General features: G+C 42.4%; 1 protein-coding gene and 1 long non-coding RNA gene across 10 annotated transcripts in view; one reads left to right on the forward strand and one right to left on the reverse strand.

The window, feature by feature from the left end:
* Nucleotides 1–19,482, forward strand: part of PDE11A (phosphodiesterase 11A) — a 155,536-nt gene that overhangs the window by 10,921 nt on the left and 125,133 nt on the right. For 6 of the 9 annotated variants that reach the window (XR_014011990.1, XM_081209310.1, XM_081209313.1 and 3 more), the window contains exon 2: nt 18,213–18,371. Coding sequence is in view for 8 of the 9 variants with exons in the window: in XM_081209310.1 (XP_081065436.1) it covers nt 18,213–18,371 (159 nt within the window). In the remaining variant the exon portion in view is untranslated. Of the gene's footprint in view, nt 1–15,330; nt 15,582–16,347; nt 16,367–16,956; nt 17,133–18,212; nt 18,372–19,482 lie in introns of those variants that run through there. The other 3 variants (XM_081209317.1, XM_081209318.1, XM_081209312.1) reach the window with 3 other exon arrangements.
* LOC308582231 lies at nt 16,046–17,023 on the reverse strand. The gene is made up of 2 exons (XR_014005563.1): nt 16,770–17,023; nt 16,046–16,128 (listed from the first exon to the last, which is right to left on the reverse strand). It is a non-coding gene; the product is annotated as an uncharacterized lncRNA (long non-coding RNA).

The raw sequence follows: 19,482 nt of genomic DNA on the forward strand, positions 1-19,482 counted from the left end.
CGTGTCTGGCATGAAGTCCTATTTCAACAGCTCCCAGCATTCTGTACCCAATCCCCCCCCCCTTCCCAGGGCTGGCTAACGGTAGTCTAGCTTCAACTGGGTTAGATTTGGCCCTGAGGTCTGCTAGTTGCTGATGCTTACTAAAAGCGACAGCAATTTATCTAGTTTCAGAGTGAAACTGTATTATATATAATTAGTTTGGCTGCACATAGCCCAGGCAATGGATACGGCTCTGCTGCTTTCTATCACCATTCTGGCAGCTGGGCTCTGTGATAAGACCGGCCATGAAACATCAGTCACTTGAATAAACATCTCTTTTAAAGCCAGGTGAAAGCCACACACGTTTGGACCTGGTCGTTGCCTTTAATTTGCTGCTGCTGCTGTTATAATTTTGCTATTTTATTAAATTTATAACCTGTCTTTCACTAGTAGGTTCCAGGACAGGTTAGAGCAATTTCAAATCCGTAAATTAAGAACAATTGAAACCATTTACAGTCACAGGAGTGTGGTGAATCCCCAAAACACACAGTGTTCAGCATAATAGCTTAATAGCAAAGATGCAAGACACATATCTGTGGGAAAGAATGCCCTCTCTGAACTTCAGAGGGTGGCAGAACTACCAACAGCCGCCCCTCTCCCGATCTTAATACCTGAAGGATTCTATAGAGAAGGAGGCAGTCTTTCAGATATTTGGGACCTAGGTCATTTAAATGGTATTGTGAGCACCTTGAATTGGACCTGGAAACAAACTGGCAGCCAATGTAGCTGTTTTTGAACAAGAGTTTAGAATACCTTGGCAAAGCAAGGTTTTATAAGCAAACCCCAGCCTGTAATCTAGCTTTTGCATTTTGCTTCTGTGTTGTCTTCTCAAGGACAGTACTTTGCAAAGAGCAAATCTGGAAGTTACTAGAGCATGGACTTACCAGGGCCAAGTTGTCCTAGTCTCAAAGTGGCTGCAATGAGTGAACCAGGCAGAACTTGTAATAGGCACTCCTTGCCACCAAGGCCACCTGGGCCTTAAGTGACAATGTTAGCTCAGTATAGTGGCAGTCCAAGATGGTGTCAACAAGCTACAGGTGCAAGATCCCATTCCTCACATAACAATCCCTCTGCAAGCAGAAAACTAGCATATCTGAGAGCCAAGCGACCTTTCTTAATAATGGGCTCGTTTTGGACCTGAACCGAAATGGCTGCCCCAGTTTGCCACCACTGCCTAAAGGTGACAAATTAGCCTTCAGTTTTGTGTTATTTCTGGAAGGATGTTGGGGGTCTTGGTGCTTTGTCCATTGGGTGGGAGTGCTTACCAGAGCGACACCGGCGGCTTTTACCCACTCTTCATTTGTAAACTTTGGTGGGCTGCTGTTGTTGTTTTTTATCTGGGACATTTAATTGCATTTCAAAGTGACCTGCCCGATTCACAGTTGTCTCAATCTGGAATGGGATCTTGACAAAGGGTGAAATCAATGGGTGTTTCAATCCACGGTGGATTAAACTTTTAAAAAGATGTTGCCTGTGAGTTGAGTGGTTTCTGGGAGCTTCTGTTTCTCTTCCTGCACCCCTTTCTACCTTTAAAGCTAAATCAGTGGTGTTTTGGAGTTCATACAACTATGACTTTTATTTTTAAACGAAGGAAAGTGTGAGGGTGGGGAGAGGAAAGGAAGAGCCCGCCATCATTGCCGCTCACACAGGTAGTGGCTTAAAATTATTTATTTATTTATTTATTTAATGCTGCTGCTCTGACATGTGCCTCCCACCCACACTTGATGAACCAGTTCGTCCCACACGCCAACCAAAATGGTGCAACTGTTCTGGGGCCTTTGAAACTGCACTCTGCTTGGGAATAAACCCCAAACTAGGCTAAACAAACCCAGTCATAGCTCATTTTTTACTTGTATGGATTTTTTTTTTAAAATAAGTGGGGGTAATGTTAAAATGGCAGCCCCTCCACCTCCAGTCCATAATGGTGCAGGTTACTTAATTATTTTGGGAGTCTACTGTCTCATTCTGCTGCATGTGAACCAGGGCAAAGTTTTTGCTTAGGGCTGGAGTGAAGTTGACAGTGTGCTGTCAAATTCCCGCTCCTAATTTGCCCTTTTAATTGGGTGCTCCTTGATTATGAGACCAACAGCATTAAAGGAAGTCATGGACAGATGGGAAATGTATTTTATCGTACAGGGTAATGATTCGTTATTAGCAGGCTAAGTACTGGGCTTCTTCCAGTATGTAAGAGCTGTTAAAAGCAGGTCCTGGGAGGCAAGGGCAGCCTACGAGAAAGATGTGTTTTATCCAGCAGCTCTTAATAAGCAGATAACAGCTGACAGCGCTGGATCAATTCCAGCACTGTCCAGTTGCTCTCCAAGCACAGAGTGGCAGGTATTTTGGAGACCAGACATCACAGACACATTGGCGAATGTGAAAAACAAACGAGCAGTATTGATTTAAAAACTATTTAAACACAGGGTTCATTGCAGTAGATATATTTATAGAGAAAGAAATGTGGTGGTGGTGATATATGTCTGCTCAGAAGTATGTCTCATGGTGTAACTCCCATGTAAGTGTATATTGGACTGCAAATTTAATCATATATAGGCAACCCCCGTTTATGCTCGTTCGATATGTGCACGACTGTGGCTATGTGCATTGCACCAATCTGGAAGTGACCCAGAAACGTCTTGCAGGCTTTTTCAATGGGTTTCAATTATACACAATTTCACCGATGCGCTTGGTACCTCAGAAGGTAAACGGGGGGGGGGGGTGCCTGTAATACAAATTTTCATTCCTCAATACAAGTTGCATTATTATTTTGTGTAATTTATATATTCTTGTGTGAATTCTCCAGGCACGCATGCATTCAAAGCTGATGGTTTCTTTTCTGTTTTCCCCCCTCATTACAGTGGTACGTCGGGTTACAAACACTTTGGGTTACAAACTCGGCTAACCCGGAAGTAGTACCTCAGGTTAAGAACTTTGACCCAGGATAATAACAGAAATGACGTGCCAGCAACAGGAGGCCCCATTAGCTAAAGTGGTACCTCAGGTTAAGAACGGTTTCAGGTTAAGAACGGACCTCTGGAAGGAATTAAGTTCGTAACCCGAGGTACCACTGTATAAGTAAACAAGGGTTTCATTTGTTTCTCTTTCAGGTCATGTGACTTCTAATCTACTGCCTTAAACAAATATGCCTACCCCATCTCATGACTTAATTTAACAGTTGAGATTGGTACAAAGTTTATGTGGCAGAGAGCAGTCTAGAACCAGGGGCATAAGAGGAGGCTGGAGAGGAGGGAGACCAAGAGGCAGAGATGCTGGAGAAGAAGCCAGGCTGTCTTCCTCTCCTGCTGCGACCAGCTCCCCTCACGACTAGACTCCCAGAACCCAAAGAGGTATGAAGAGAGAGGAGCAAAGACAGGCAAGACAACGGAGCCTCAGATTGCTTGGGAAGGACCTGGGGGGGGGGAGACTTAGGTAGCTGTTGGAAGGCAGGGACCTTCAGCCCCTCCCAACTGCCTTCCCAACTGGGAAGAGTTGCTGTGCTCTCTTGGCCTGGCCTCTTAAGCTGTCTTGTTTCTTTGAATAAAGCGTTAACTTCACTGACACCATGTGTGTTAATTGCTGACTTGCTCCTGGCCCTTTAAAAACCAACCAACCTGAAATTACTGGCTCATTCCCTCCCTCCCCTTGTAGCCTCTGGCCCTTGCCCTCATATATACAATTCCAGGAGTGCCGTACAAGTATTAGAGTAATTGATGCTCACCTTAAAGGGAAAGAATACCAACAAACGGTGGAAGCCATAATGTCTCTAGTTCCTTGCCTCCTATATTTAGAAGGTAAAGGTAAAGGGACCCCTGACAATTAAGTTTAGTCGCGAACGACTCTGGGGTTGCGGTGCTCATCTCGTTTTACAGGCCAAGGGAGCCGGCATTTGTCCGCTTCTGCAGACAGTTTTTCCGGGTCATGTGGCCAGCATGACTAATCCGCTTCTGGCAAAACCAGAGCAGCGCATGGAAACGCTGTTTACCTTCCCGCCGGAGTGGTACCTATTTATCTACTTGCACTTTTGATGTGCTTTCGTACTGCTAGGTTGGCAGGAGCTGGGACCGAACAACGGGAGCTCACCCCATTGCGGGGATTAGAACTGATGACCTCTCGATTGGCAAGCCCAAGTGGCACAGTGGTTTAACCCACAGGGCCACCTGCACCCCACCCTATATTTAGAAGCTAATGTACTACAATTTCCTCCCAAACCTAGGAATATAAGAAGATGCTTAATACAGAGTCAGACCGAACTCAGTACTGCCTGCCCAGACTGGCAGTGGTTCTCCAAGATTTCAGACCAGAGTCTCTCCCAGCCCTGTATTGGGGATGCTGAATGTAGAACATGAGACATTCTGCATGCAAAGCAGATGCTTTGCCACTGGATTTCAGCCTTTTCTCTTTTGTTGCACTCTCAGCTAGAATGCACCTTAACTAGAAGGAGGGAGGGAACAGCAGCTTGTAGTCAGGTTTTAAAATGGCAGATGTTAGCATTTGGCACCTGAACTTCATGTATTGGGAAATCAATGTCCAGTTCTATGCACACTTACTAGGGAGTAAATCCCTTTTAAGTAAGTGGGACTTAGCTCTGCAGTCAGAATATTTAAAATGCAAGTTTTCATTAAATATGAAATAAATTTCATATGCTTCAGCTATCCCAGTTTACCAACACAATCTGAAATTCTGGAGGAAAGCACTGCCGTTGCATGTTGTCAACCAGGAGTCTCTTTAACCCATACCTAGAGATGCTGTGGATTGAACCCAATACCTTTTGAATAGAAGGTATGAGCTACTGCCTTATCGCCTGGTCACACCATTGCTAAAAATACATAGCATATCTGCAAATGGAAGATGATAGTGTGAGTTTCTAGATTCACTGTTATTCTTCAAGATTTTGTTTTCTACCCATGGCATCAAGAATGTTACATCTCCCAAGTGGAGGATGCATTTTAATGCTTGTGTATGAACCCTAAAGCCCATTCAGTTCACAGACCGGCATTTCATAGGCTGGCAAGACTCATTTTGAACTGCTGGTAATATATTCTAGGTCAGTCAAGTCGTTAGTCAAAAGAACAAGCACTCCTGTGGCTTTTTAAAACAAATTGCAAAGCAAGCGAACACAACAAGCGAAGTACTGTAGAGCCTTCCACTATATATGCTGCAATGTGTGTGGGGAGGAGTTGTTGTTGAAAGGCGAGTGGTCAGTGGCCTGGCCCTACTTCCGTCTGTAAAATATGGGTGTGTATGAAATCAATACCCTTCAACAGAGAAGGTGAGAGCATGTTGTCAGCTTCTGTGGCATTATAACTTCTGTTCGTCTGCCATTTTAGGGTGCTTTCCAATGGGCAGCTCGTGCAACCAACCCAAATTATTACCCTTCTACTTTAGGTTTCAAGTGGAATTGCAAATTGGCTTACTACACTACCAGGGGACTTGACCTTTTTGTACGGCTGTGTACAGGTTACTATTTTCTCTGGCTCCACTACACTTCCATTACTGGTGTTTGAAACCATCTACCCATGGTATTAGCCACAACCTATATCTATCCTGCAGTTCCCCAAGAAATGCTGCTGTCTGTTCCGCCCAAACCAGCTTGCATCTGGTTTGAAAGTGTAAGGCACATTCACCTGTAGTTGAGCTGAGAGGTGTACATATGAGATAGCTGTTGCACATGCCCAGATAACTTCATGAACATGTGTTGGCGAGGTTGCAGGTGTGGCGAAACCAAACAGATAATGTACACTGGGTCAAAACATCCCTGTCCCTTCCCTGGTGTGTACAGCAATGTGCAAATGTGAGTTGAAACATAGTGGAGAGAAGCAATCTTGCTGTGCTTTAAGCTGCTAATGTTTGTTCTGTGCCTTAGTTTTTCCACACTATTGGGTGTGACTTAGCCATTTGATTAAGAAAAGGACAATTTGCATGGCAAGACCCCTCCCCCCTTGTGAAATGAAGACACAGGACGCGTTATATAAGGTTAATGGGCGTAAAAGGCCACAACTTTATTGATTACAGGAGTTGAGAGGGATTGGCCTTAGGCATTGGTTCCTATCAACTACCCGGCATGGAGACCGGGGAGGGTTAACCACTAGCCGGGGGAGTCCTGTTGAAGTACGCCAACTAGGATCCCACGGGTGTCACCGCTTGGGGGCGTGCCTTAGGCCCACACCTCCATAGGCTTAGGACAGGGCAGTGCCCCCCGGAGTCCTTTACCGGACTACCCTCCGCTTTTGGGGAAGGTGATGGCGCTTCCTTCCCCCCTTCATTTGCATAACAATTACCCCTGCCAATGCCTAGTTCCAATACCGGGAAAGTTGTGACGTTTGCTACGAGGTAGGCAAAAAACCCAAATGGCCGGAAATTCACCAAGTGGAAAAATTCATACCAGGCCCCTTGAGGCGACCAACCGTAGTCCATAGCAAGGTCAGGGCTAACCTAAGGGCGGGCGGGATGGGAAACCAAGCAGCTGTAACGGGGAAAAGAAGAGGGACCTCAGGTGCGCCAGCCTTAAATGCGTAAGGCCACGCCTCCCCGGCCCGCCGATTGGCCGACCAGGTCAATGACACGCCCGAGGATTCCCCTGCTCTTGCAGGGGCTGTGAGACAGCCCCCGCGTGCGTGGGAAGGGATGGGCCCACAACCCCACCTCCTCCCCAGGTCGGAAGTGGCTTTGCCAGACTAGCTTTATATATATTTCCAAATTAATTTCAAGATTTATAAAGGTGTTTTTAAAAGTAAAAAATGTATTAGAGCAACTTGCAAGAAGGTAAAATAGCAATTGGAAGGACAGTAGGGAAATAGTGCTATAGCACTCTTTCACTTTATTTTAATTTAAACAGTAGCAAAAAAAAAAAAAAGGATTTCAGTGACTGGTTGTTGTTGTTTTTTAAAGAAATCCACAATGTTAAAAAACGCAATGGTGCCCACAGAAAAAGTAATAGTGAAAGGGTGGGGATAGTTTTACCTGCTAGTATCTCACTGCACATGTTATACTGCGATTTAAAGAAGACAACAATTTGCGTTGCAGTAATGTATATTGGTATATGCACCTTTATATTGATTAATGCATTTTTCTCATTTTGCACTTTGTTTCCACTCCACCCTCAATAATTTAAAAATCTATATAGACACCCAGCTCTGCAGTCTGGAAGTATTCTTCCATTCACATGGCACAGGCTGACTGTGCACTTGCCCTTTCTTGTTGCTTGTCTTTATGAAGGTCTTTGCTTTGATATATAGACTACTTAGGTCCCTATTTCTTCCTTCAGTGGTACAATATTAAACAACAGCAGGATCTCACTTATCTGTGTTTGTGGAGTTAGCTTTATACACTGCTAGTTTAACTTCTCATCCCCATCACTGGACCCAGAAGAATCACCTTCTGGTTCTGAAGATGGGAGCTAGGGGTAAGGGTCTCTTCAGGGCCTACCCACCCATGAGGCAAGGTGAGGTGACTGCCTCAGGTGGCAGGATCCATAGGGACAGCGGATGTGGCCTCCAATGACTGCATCACCTCATCAGCCCTCTCCTAATGCCATCTCTGCAATGGCCTTTCGTCAGATAACAAGGACTCCTGGTCTCCTTCCACTCTTGTTCCCGATATAGATCTTTACTCCCCTCCTCTTCCCTGGATGGATGCCATTTTATGGTTCGCCTCAGGTGCCAAAAAGTTTTGGGCCGGCCCTGGGTCCCTTTTTCTGGAAACTTGACTAGACCAACCCACCATTCCCATTGTTTAATATTGGATGAGGAGTCCATTTTTGTATCTAGTGTCGGTGCTGCAGTCTCTCACTCCGGAATACCAAAATTTTCACATTTCCTTAATGGATGCCTTGGGTTGTTTCCCAGCATATGTCACTGGTTTCCATACGGAGATAGATAGAAAATAGTAAATGGTGGTAAATACAGTGGATTCAGCAAAGGATTGAGTTCAGAGGAGAAATAATGTAGGGAAGCATTTATGTGTGTTATATGCCAATATATGGTTTGGATGAAAATAATGTGGAAGTAATTCTGAGTATATAAATATAACAACCACCCCCAAATAAATACATTTTTGTTACATTTTCTTTTCTTTATAGCAATAGCACGAAAATAAATATAAACAGTAAAACATAACCATACAAAAGAACACAGGATCACCTTATACTTAAAACATAAAAAACAGCATCACATATAAAGCATATTAATATGTGTATCCCTGGAAAACCACATTTTGAGTCCAATACCCAGAAGCCAAATAGGAGATGTTTGGCTATTGCTCATTGTTGAAATATATCACACCATATATGCCCACATGATTGATGAGGAAGTTAACCAGAATCACCTGCAGTTGTTCCAGAGGCAGTGTTATTTCTACAGTCAAACCCGGGTCCCGAATGCCTCCGTTACCATACATTTCAGCTCCCGAACGCCAAAAACCAAGAAATAAGTGTTCTGGTTTTCGAACGTTTTTCGGAAGCTGAATGTCCGACGTGGCTTCTGCTTGAGTGCAAGAAGCTCCTGCAGCCAATCGGAAGCCACGCCTCAGTTGTCGAACATTTTGGAAGCCAAACAGGCTTCCGGAACGGATTAAGTTCGACAACCGAAGTTTGTCTGTACTTGCTTTAACTGAACTTGTGAGCTTCTCAGCTAGAGCTATTCCCCATACCCTCTGATAATAAAGATCTCTTAAGTTATGCAAGCCAAAAAGTGCTTTGAACTGAATCTGTAATTGACACTCTCAAAGCTGTATGAGTGAAAAGCTGTTCTATCATTGAAACTGACTATAGTTTTGTGTTTTATGCTGAAAGACATAGAATGTAAACACAATGATGTAGATAAAGTGCACAGCATTCCACACAGAAATCATGTTTCTTCAGATGATAGTGGTTCAGAGATAAGGTGCAAGCCTCAGGGGTAATCTCCTCCAATTCCTTAACCTCCCAGCTCTCACATATTCCCCCCAAGCCCTTCTGTTGCTTGCTGTAATCAAAGTTTTCTGGGATGCCCAAATTGGTTGATGGGTAGCTCTAACCATCAGTGCCCCAAACCATGCTTGTTTCAGTTATTACAAAACCCCATACTGGTTTCAAATTATAACCTGGAGGCAATTCAGAGCAAGTTAGGAGAAAAGCACAGATTAGAGAGCTCACGTTATTAGTTCCTGAAGAAACACCAAAGTTTTCTGTAGAAGTTCATGTGGGTCAACGGCTCCTGCATCATCCAAGGGTGAACTTAAGAGCTATGTACTTTGAAAGGAAGGCAGAAGAGTAGCCAGGCTGGGGTGCTCAGGTTAGCAGATCTTGAAGAGACCCCCAGAGGTCTAAGAGAAATTTGTTGCTTTGTTGTTTTGCCCTTTGCAACCCTTCTTTTGTAGGTTTTGTAGTTTAAACCACTTTCAGGTGGTATATACGTAAATGTACTATACAGTATATATAGGAGTCTGGTTAGTGATGTATGGAAGTGAGAGCTGGACCATAAAGAAGGCTGATCGCCGAAGAATTGATGCTTTAGAATTATGGTGCTGGAGGAGACTCTTGAGAGTCCCATGGACTGCAAGAAGATCAAACCTATCCATTCTTAAGGAAAACTTTGGCCACCTCATGAGAAGAGAAGACTGCCTGGAAAAGACCCTGATGTTGGGAAAGACGGAGGGCACAAGGAGAAGGGGACGACAGAGGACGAGATGGTTGGACAGTGTTCTTGAAGCTACAAACATGAGTTTGACCAAACTACGGGAGGCAGTGGAAGACAGGAGTGCCTGGCGTGCTCTGGTCCATGGAGTCCCGAAAAGTCGGACATGACTAAATGACTAAACAACAACAAGGAGTCTGGTGTGATGTAATGGTTAGAAGATCGGACTAGGACCTGGGAGACCAGGATTCAAATCTTCACTTGGCCGTGAAGCTCACTGGGTGACCTTTAGCTAGTCACCATCCCTCAGCTTAACCTACCTACCCAGGATTCTTGTGAGTGTGATAAGAAATGGAGCTCCTTGGAGAAAAGGTGGGATGTAAATGCAAAACTAAATGAATAAACAAATATATCTTGGTTAGTACCCTGATTCAGATGTCACAATAAACCGAAGAAAGAGAAAAATGTACAGGTAAGCGAAGGAGTGAAAAACAAACCCGTGGCACATTCCTAGTCTCAGAGCTAAGTCAGTATATGTTGGTTGTGCAACATTTCAAAAATTCTTACCATTCCTTAGTCTAACCTACTTCACAGGGTTGTTGAGAGAATAAAAAGGGAGGGCATACACACCACCCCAAACTCTTTGCAGGCATGGCCAAACTTGGCCCTCCAGATATTTTGGGGCTACAGTTCCCATCATCCCTGACCACTGGTCCTGTTAGCTAGGGATGATGGGAGTTGTAGGCCAAAAACATCTGGAGGGCCAAGTTTGGCCATGCCTGCTTTAGAGAAAGAGTAGGATAAAAGTTAAATAAAAAAAATATTAATGAATTTCTCTGACTTCCACACCCTAATAGGTGACCTGGTCTCAGCTTAAATCTTTCACAAGCACCACTTAATATGGAAATTTCCCCTTTTTGTCTTATTTCAATAAATTAATTTCACATTTAATCATTTTACATTGTCTTACCATACATTATTATTTTTTTGTGTCTTGCTTTCCATACATGAAGGCAGTGCTGGTTTGATTGGCTGCATTTTTCATTCAAATAGGAACACAAATTAGAATGCCTGTCTTTCACATCAGTTGGAAGTACTTAGTACAGTCTAGATAAATTAGCTTAAGTGCAGCAATAATTCGGGAAATTAAAGGCCAAAAATGTTACAGGTCTTAAGTAGCAATCTCATTACAAACATGGGAAATGAATACAGGCTGCAAAGTTGCTCTTAGAATGATTTTGCCATAATTTTAAATGTTGCTTAGTTTTTATATCCTGTGACAAATGGACACTTCTCTTTTCTTCTTTACAGTTGTGATATTACTAGGCATATTTTCCATAAAACACCGACATTATATAATTGTGCCGTAACTGAAGTTTAAATCTTGCATACATTTTCCTCAAGAAAAGTTAACCCAGTAGACATTTCCCTACCTAAATCAAATCTCTTAACATATTAAAAATGGATCCATAGAGGGTCCAAGAAATTACAGGCCAGTTGGCTTAACTGGAGAAACAGTTGGACTACATGATTAAAGACAGAACCACCAAAAATAGATCAAAGGAAGGAAAGGTTAGTTGCATGAGTTGCCTTCCACTTGTGCAGTACTTGATACAATCCAATGAGCCCTCTGAGAGTGCCTTTTCTTATCAACACCCCCCCCACACACAAAAATTATGGAGCTGATATTGCTCTTTCTTCACAACTTGCTGTTGGATCATTCAAAAGAGGTACCTTAGAGTAGAGGTTTGCAGAAATTGTGTCCTCATCACGGAGGGTATGTGTTGTGGTGAAATAATCAAGATTGACCTCACCGTTTGTGTGGGTGGGATCATTTGGATAGCCACAACAACCCGATTGGGTCCCTCAGTTGCTGGGCAATTCTGGCCAATGGGGTTGAGAGAATTTGCAGCCGGGGGACCTATTTATACCGCTACACGTTTCGTCGAGCTTCCTCTTAGTGCCTCGTGCATTGGATCACCCGCCTACCCTACCTGTATTTAGGGTCTAACAATAACAACAACAACAACAACAACAACAACAACAATAAATTAAAAATTTATTATTTATACGCCGCCCATCTGGCTGGGCTTCCCCAGCCACTCTGGGCGGCTTCCAAAAAAATATTAAAATACTGTAATGCATCTATGTATTGCTGTGACCCTGCTTTGCCGTCGTGGGTCATCTGTTTTTGGGGCAGGGGCCCGGTAGGAATTTTCCCATTTGGCTGATGCCACTTGGGTTTCACTTGCCGCGTAGCAAATCATCACAACTTTGTAAGGTTTGGCGGTTAGGCGTTGGTTCGAGGTGTGGTGGAGGGGAGGTTGCCACACCTGCCCCTCCCAATGTGCGATAGGGTATTCCATTAAAGGAATCCAGGTGCTCACCATGCTTTTGTCCGATCCCCTTCCAGGGGTTAGGGCAGGGGCCAGCAAACTTTTTCAGCTGTGGGCCGGTCCACCGTCCCTCAGACCATGTGGTGGGCTGGACTATATTTTGGAAGAAAAAAAATGAACGAATTCCTGTGCCCCACAAATAACCCAGAGATGCATTTTAAATAAAGGACACATTCTACTCGTAAAAATATGCTGATTCCCAGACCGTCCGCGGGCCGGATTAAGCAGGCGATTGGACCGCACCCAGCCCACGGGCCTTAGGTTGCCTTCCCCTGGGTTAGGGCCACACCAGAGCACCTGGGAGCATTTTGGGGTGAGGGTACGTCTGTGGTAGGACCAATGTTCCCCCAGTATGTTTACCCTTACTGACTTCTGCCGGTGTCCAGTTGTCAGTGCTGCTCTGCTGGAGGTGTAGGTGCAGCTAGTCGAACCAGTGCCTAAGCAAACCACTCACATTCTGTAATCAATAAAGTTGTGGCCAAAATTATGCCAATAACCTTAAACTAATATTGGTGTCAACTGTGTCTTTCTTTGGGAGGTCTTGGTCTTCACACGCAAGATAGTAGACGGTTATATTCCTTAATGTGTACAGTAACTCGGATATAAATTTGAATGTTTATATGCGGATCATCCCAGAGTATGGTTCATGGGAGGAACTGGCTCCACTTCTAGAGCAAGGACTTCAGTGTGCATCTGGCTCTTGCTCCCATTTTGCGCTAGTGGACCTTGGGGTTCTAGTTAAAAACAAAGTGGACTCCACATGCCCACGTTGCCCATGCTTGCCCTAGAGATAGAGAGTTTGGAGTTTCGTAAGTGATATCACTCTCTACTTCTGGATATACCATGCCTTCTCTCATCATCTACCAAATACAGTAAATTCTTTGGTTTCTGCTCCTCCCTGCGGACTCACAGCTTTTATGATTGCTTGTAGACATGGATCAATAATTTAGAAAGCCCTAATAATCGTAGCACGTCTTTCCTTTTTGCAATTAGCTGCTGTCTGCATTTTGGTTCTTCTGTAACAAAGAGCATGACATAATCAACTTTTTAGTACCACTGCTGAAATTGACTTCCAGTCAGTAATTCAAATGCAATAAAGGAACAGCTGTGAATGTAATGGCTTGATAAAATGCTCTTCTGCCTTTATATTTAGGATATTTCTTTTCACACAACCATATGACACCTACTCTGGGCTAATTGCATTGTAATCCACTTCATTACTTGGGTTATGAAGGCAGAAGATGAGCTATTTTGTAAGCATTATTTTACCTAGTACTGAACACTCTTTATGTGTTGGGATCATTTGTACCAGCAGAGATTTGTTTGAGAGTACTGTGTATATTGGAGGAAGTTTTCAGCACCATCCTGAGTAGCATTATTAAAAACCATTTATCTTAAGCTTTTGGTTTGTTTGTTTTTTTAAGATCAAGCATAAGTAACTTAAGGGAGAACTTGTCTGTGAACACAATATAGCCTTTGTAGAAACAACTAACATTAAGTATCCTCCTGAGGCACAAATAAGATCTAATATATAAGAACTTCCAATATAATTGTGTGTGTGTGTGTGTGTGTGTGAGAGAGAGAGAGAGAGAGAGAGAGAAAGGGAGAAGGAGGGAGGAACCACACCAAATCACCTCAAACTGAGAATCACAATCCGGAAATGTTAATCCAAACTTGTAATAAAGGTGTTGCCTTTAAGAGAAACAATAAAATATGTGAAGTTGAGATTTAAATGACCCAATATACATATATGAATGGCGCCCTTTATTGACTAGAAGCATAGCGGTGTAATCCTATATATTTCTACTCAGAAGTACTTCATACTGAGTTCATTGGGACTTACACCCAGGTAAAAATGTATAGAGTTACAGTCGAACATTGCTTTGCTCTATAAATACCCAAAAAGTTAACTTGTGCATTATGGGTGCCTCCAACCGTAAGAATTTTACGAGAGTGATTCAGTCGCCTGTCAGAACTTTCGGTTTCCACATTGAAAGTGAATTAAAGTTCTTTGTCACCCTAGTAAAAGAACTCCATTAAAAAAAAAAACCTGAACTTTTTGCTGTTTAAGATGGGGGAGCACATTAATAAGCCTGGGATGAAGATATGACTAATGGAATGATGTGTAAACACCATGCAAGCAAATTAAGATGATTACTTATTGTCATATAACTTGGGATCTTTCCAGCTGTGTGATTCTGATTCTATGAAATATTTTTAAATGCATGTTTGATAGCTATAGTATAAATACTCGTTAGTACCATTTGTTCGATTTGGAGGCAGGCTCCTAAATCTTCCTAGTTGTACCTGAGTGAGCAGAATAGTGAGAAACATCTGCTAGCCAGGAGAAATTATAGGGATCAGTAGACAAAGTGGAAGTCCAAATTACATGATTATCTTGAATCAAGACCCTTGATACTGATGGCTGGTTTCATTGGATCTCTTTTCAAAAAAAGTGGCAGAATAGTTTTGAATTGTAGAGTTGGACGGGAATATTCATAATTATCCACTTTTACTTTATATGAACACATGCCTTAATAAAATATATTTCTGTGTGGACTGGTAGATGAACATTTTTTAAAAGACACGGTTATGTATACCAGTAATTTGAGGTGTGTGCCTGTGGGATACTGAAAGAACAAGTAACTGAGAATCAAAGAATTATGTTTGGAAGGGAACCTGAGGGCCACCTAGTCCAATCCTCTGCAGTGCTGGACTTTCAACTAAAGCATCCCTGACAGATGACCATCCAATCTCTGCTTAAAAACATCCCATGAAGGAGAGTCCCCCACCTTCTGAGGGAGACCGCTCTACTGTCAAATAGCTTACCATCAGAAAGTTCTTCCTGACGTTTAGTTGGAATCTCCTTTCTTGTAGCTTGAATCCATTGGTTTGAGTACTACCCTCTGGAGAAGGAGAAAACAAGCTTGCTCCATCTTCCATGTGACTGTCAGGAGCTCAGCCTACACTCAAGTAGGACCCTGGCAGAGACACATGCCCGACTGGCATGTTCCCTCCCTCCTGGTCGATCGTTCAGGAGCTTCAAAAGCTTTCTTCAGCCTGAACATCACAGCGACCGATGCCAACAGACATCGGCACACTTAGGGATCCCCAGAGTCTGCGCAGTTTGCGTGACAGACCTCAGCAACTCAGCATTTTGGCTAATCTACTTTATTTACATATAAACACACACAGAGCATGCATCATGGCTCCCTCTCTCTCTATCATCAGACAGCAAAGAGAAAAAGAACAAAGGACAATAGTCCCACTTTACGGAACACAGTAACAGAAACATTCTGTCTTTGTCACTTCCCACTATGTGGAGTCAAAACATATACTGTCATGTGAAAGACAACAATCCCATGACTGCAATCATGGAACAGGAATTCTAACAGTGACACCCCTTTAGATAGACCTCCTCTTATCCAGGCTAAACTTATTTGAATGTGTACTCCCTGGTGTAGTTCATTGTATTTTCACATGTTATCTTCTGTGGAAAATAGAAGTGCACATTATCCATCCAGCATTATGTTGGCAGGTATGTTTCCAGGAGATTGCCGTGACACTATTTTGCTTAATTTTTTACTATTAATATTCTACAATATTGTGTTGCATTTTCCACTCCCTTAAAAACACTTTTTTTTACTATAAGAAAGGAGGCAAGACAACTGGCATAGCTATGTAATTACACTATTGGTAGATGTATTCTTCTTGAAAGAAAGAAAAATAATAATATCGTGAGAGAGAAATTATGTAATTTATGAAGAAGCTGTATGTGTTTTACAACTTACATATATAAAAGGGTGTATATATGCTGAGACTTAGAAATATTTCTTTAAGGGTTCCTCTTTTTTATTATAAGGACTGTTCGAAGTACATTTAAAAGTTAATTTCAAAGGGGAAATGTTTGCTTTAAACAAATGGTAGTTTATAAAACAAGACAACCAGATACAAGACAGCCTTGGCAAAAGTGATATAACAGGAATACACAAAGAGAAAAGATTCTGGGGGAAAGTATGCATTTATTCTCTTCGTTTAGGTGGCAGAAGTGAAGCCAAGGTCCTTTGGGACCTTCTTTATATCTCCTGTAAAGAAAAGAAGTTTTGATTAGGTAACATAGTTATTTTATCTTCCATAAGTAAACCTCTACCAGTGTGAGGAATCCAATTAGAGACTACTGTAGAGACATAAATTGATCCAGTCAAGAGAGAAATATCGAATGCCTTGAATTTTTTGAAGTATGAAATGGACTGGAGGCAAATAGTCAAGGATGTAGGAATGTTCTAGATTTAGATGAAGTGAGCAAAATATCAAGGGACCTGCGTAAGAAAATATTTTGATACTCTGCTGTGCTTTTTGTTGTTGTTATTAAAAAAAACCCATATCTGTTTTGACAATAACCATACAACAAATTGGATTTCTGGGATTTACATTTTCTTGAGACCCTTAAACCTTTGATTTAGGTGATGCTGTGTGGTTTTGTTTAGATATAATGCTTGTGTTGTTGCACAATTTATAATCAACACAAGATATCCATGATAAAATTCTAGCATACATGTGTGGATCTTTCAGGGGCTTAAGCTCCATCCTGCTGTAATAATAATAATAATAATAATAATAATAAAAACTTTTATTTATATGCCACCCTCCCCAGCCGAAGTCATGCTCAGGGCAGCTAACATCAGATACATAACATTGGTATAAAATCAAACAATAATTAAATTACCTCCTAAAAACATGTCAAAATCAAATTAAAGTCTAATTAGATGACTTTCCGCAGGGAAAGGTTTGGGAACAGTAAGTGTTCATCGGCCCAACTGTTTACGTTGATCTTATATGGGCCTGTGAGAATGCTTGGAGGTCTCTTTCATATTAGTTCTTATACAAAAAGGAAAGGGGAGTCAGACTGAACCCCGACCAAAGGCCTGGCGGAACAACTCTGTCTTTGCAGGCCCTGCGGAAACATGTCAAATCCCGCAGGGCCCTAGTCTCTTGTGACAGAGCGTTCCACCAGGCCGGGGCCAAGGTTGAAAAGGCCCTGGCCCTGGTCGAAGCCAACCTAATCTCTCTGAGGCCCGTAATCTCCAAGGTGTTATTATTTGCAGACCATAAAGTCCTCTGTGGGGTGTACCAGGAGAGACGGTCCCGTAGGTATGAGGGTCCTAGGTCATATAGGGGTTAAAACCAGCACCTTAAACCTGATCCTGTACTCCACCGGGAGCCAGTGCAGCTGGTATAGCACTGGATGAATGTGATCCTGCGGCGAAGACCCCGTAAGGAGTCTCGCCGCGGCATTCTGCACCCACTGGAGTTTCTGGGTCAATTTCAAGGGCAGCCCCACGTAGAGTGAGTTACAGTAATCAAGCCTGGAGGTGACCGTTGCTTGGATCACAGTGGCAAGATCAGGGCGAGAGATAATAGGCTGGGATGGTTGTGCAAGAATAGTTCAATTATTGCTCTCTACTATGTATTTGAAAAAAAATGTTTGAACTCACATCTAGCAAAACCCAGAGCTAGCACCCAGGGTGCACATATGATGTAGGAGTGGTTTGACATTAATGATGGCACCAGTGCTGATAAATGCTTCACAGAGCAGAGATGTGCGCTGCCACTTCCAGCTCTTGTGAGGTTGACGACGGTCAGTTAGCTTATGGGCTCAAAGTGCAGAGGAGGCACTTCTGAAACACTTAGATCCTAAGAATTAACTGATGTGACCTTTGACTCACTTCTTAGGCAATGCAAGATTCAAGTAAAATTGAACAGGTGGATTTTTTGATCAGTTGCAACTAATGTGTATATTTTAAAAAGTGCTATTTCAAGTCTCCTAGTGGATTTATAGGCATTCTATCTGAATAATCCAAACCGGAGGGAAATATACTTAACCCTAAGAAGCAAAGAAAAAACCAGGAACACGTGGGGGGAGGGAAATAATATTTGTATAAGTACAATATACAGAAATGCAATACGTGACTATGTTTATGATCGTTACCTCATGCACTACAAAAGCATGCTCAAAGTTAAGGTTTAGCAAAGGCCAGATAGATGGAAGCAATCACTATCAAGTTTGGTGAGTTCAACTTGGGAAATGTTTGAGCACTGCAATAGATTGAATGCAGAAAAGCATTCTGTTGTAAGCCCCAATTATAACCTTTTCTTTCTGTTTGGGTAGGATCGCCGCTTTAATGACGAGATTGACAAACTAACTGGATACAAGACCAAGTCATTGCTTTGCATGCCCATAAGAAACAGTGAGGGTGAAATTCTTGGCGTTGCCCAAGCGATAAATAAAACACCTGGAGGTGCTCCTTTCACCGATGATGATGAAAAAGTAAGATATTTTTTCCTTTTTGCTTGGCAGTATGGATAACATCTTACATAGCTGTTTTCTCAGATGTGTATTAAGGTTTGCATCTTGATTCCCATAAAGCAAATGCATCATTCTATTTGTAATCAAGTATTTATTATTATTTTTTGTATTGTTCAGGTGACATGCCTTTATTCCACATATCTTTAAGAATCAGTACATTTATTAAGTAATCTGTCTCCGTCTGCTCTGTATTATGTATAACTCTTGGTGAAGTTGTTACTCCATATTTTGAGATAAAGCTCACAATACAATTATCACTAAAACTGCAGTGACTTCTTCGGCATTTATACGAGACAATATATTCAACCATTTATTTGTTGTATTTGCTATATTGTCATCACTGGAAAGCTCTCGATTGGTGGCTATCATTTTGCAAAACTTCTAGGCTGCCCAGTTTTTGTTTTGTTTTTAAAAGATACCTGCCTTATGATGACCTTTTTCTCTTCAGGGACAACTTTAGCCTCATCACTGCCTAAGGTGAGTCACAAATGTCAATGTATTGAGTGGCTGGCTCAGGGAGGTGCCATTTCCCCCATTTTCATCTGCAGGCAGAGTATTTTCTCACCAATCTGTATGCAACACAGAACACACCGTAACTAGAGGTGCTCATTTCCCAAGCAACTTAATGTGGTGAATGCGTAACCATATAGGCGACATCTGCCTAAACGCAAAGGAGAATTTCACATTTTCTGGAAATGCGCCGGATTTATGTTTGTCCCTATGGGTGTTGGTAAAACTCTTGCCATGTTGATGGATGCTAAGTATGCCTACTTTGATAAGTGGTCATTTGTATTCAGCTTCAGCTATGCTACTGAAGTGATCAGACTGAATTAATTGAAATCATTAACAACATGCATGTCTTTTTTTCACTACTCTTTTGGTTAAATATTCCCTACCCATTACACTTGACTGCATCCAAAACAGAGGCAGCAGTAGGCTCAACACCAGTCTGGATTTTAAAAATCCTGCTTTGAAATGTAATATCGTCTGGTACAAGGGCTCAGGCACCAGATGTTTGGCTTCAATTTCAGCTGTGTGTAAAGTTATCTTATATTTTGGCCATCGCTATAAT

Source organism: Podarcis bocagei (assembly GCF_964188305.1).
Source record: "Podarcis bocagei genome assembly, chromosome: 1".
NCBI classification, from domain to species: Eukaryota; Metazoa; Chordata; class Lepidosauria; order Squamata; family Lacertidae; genus Podarcis; species Podarcis bocagei.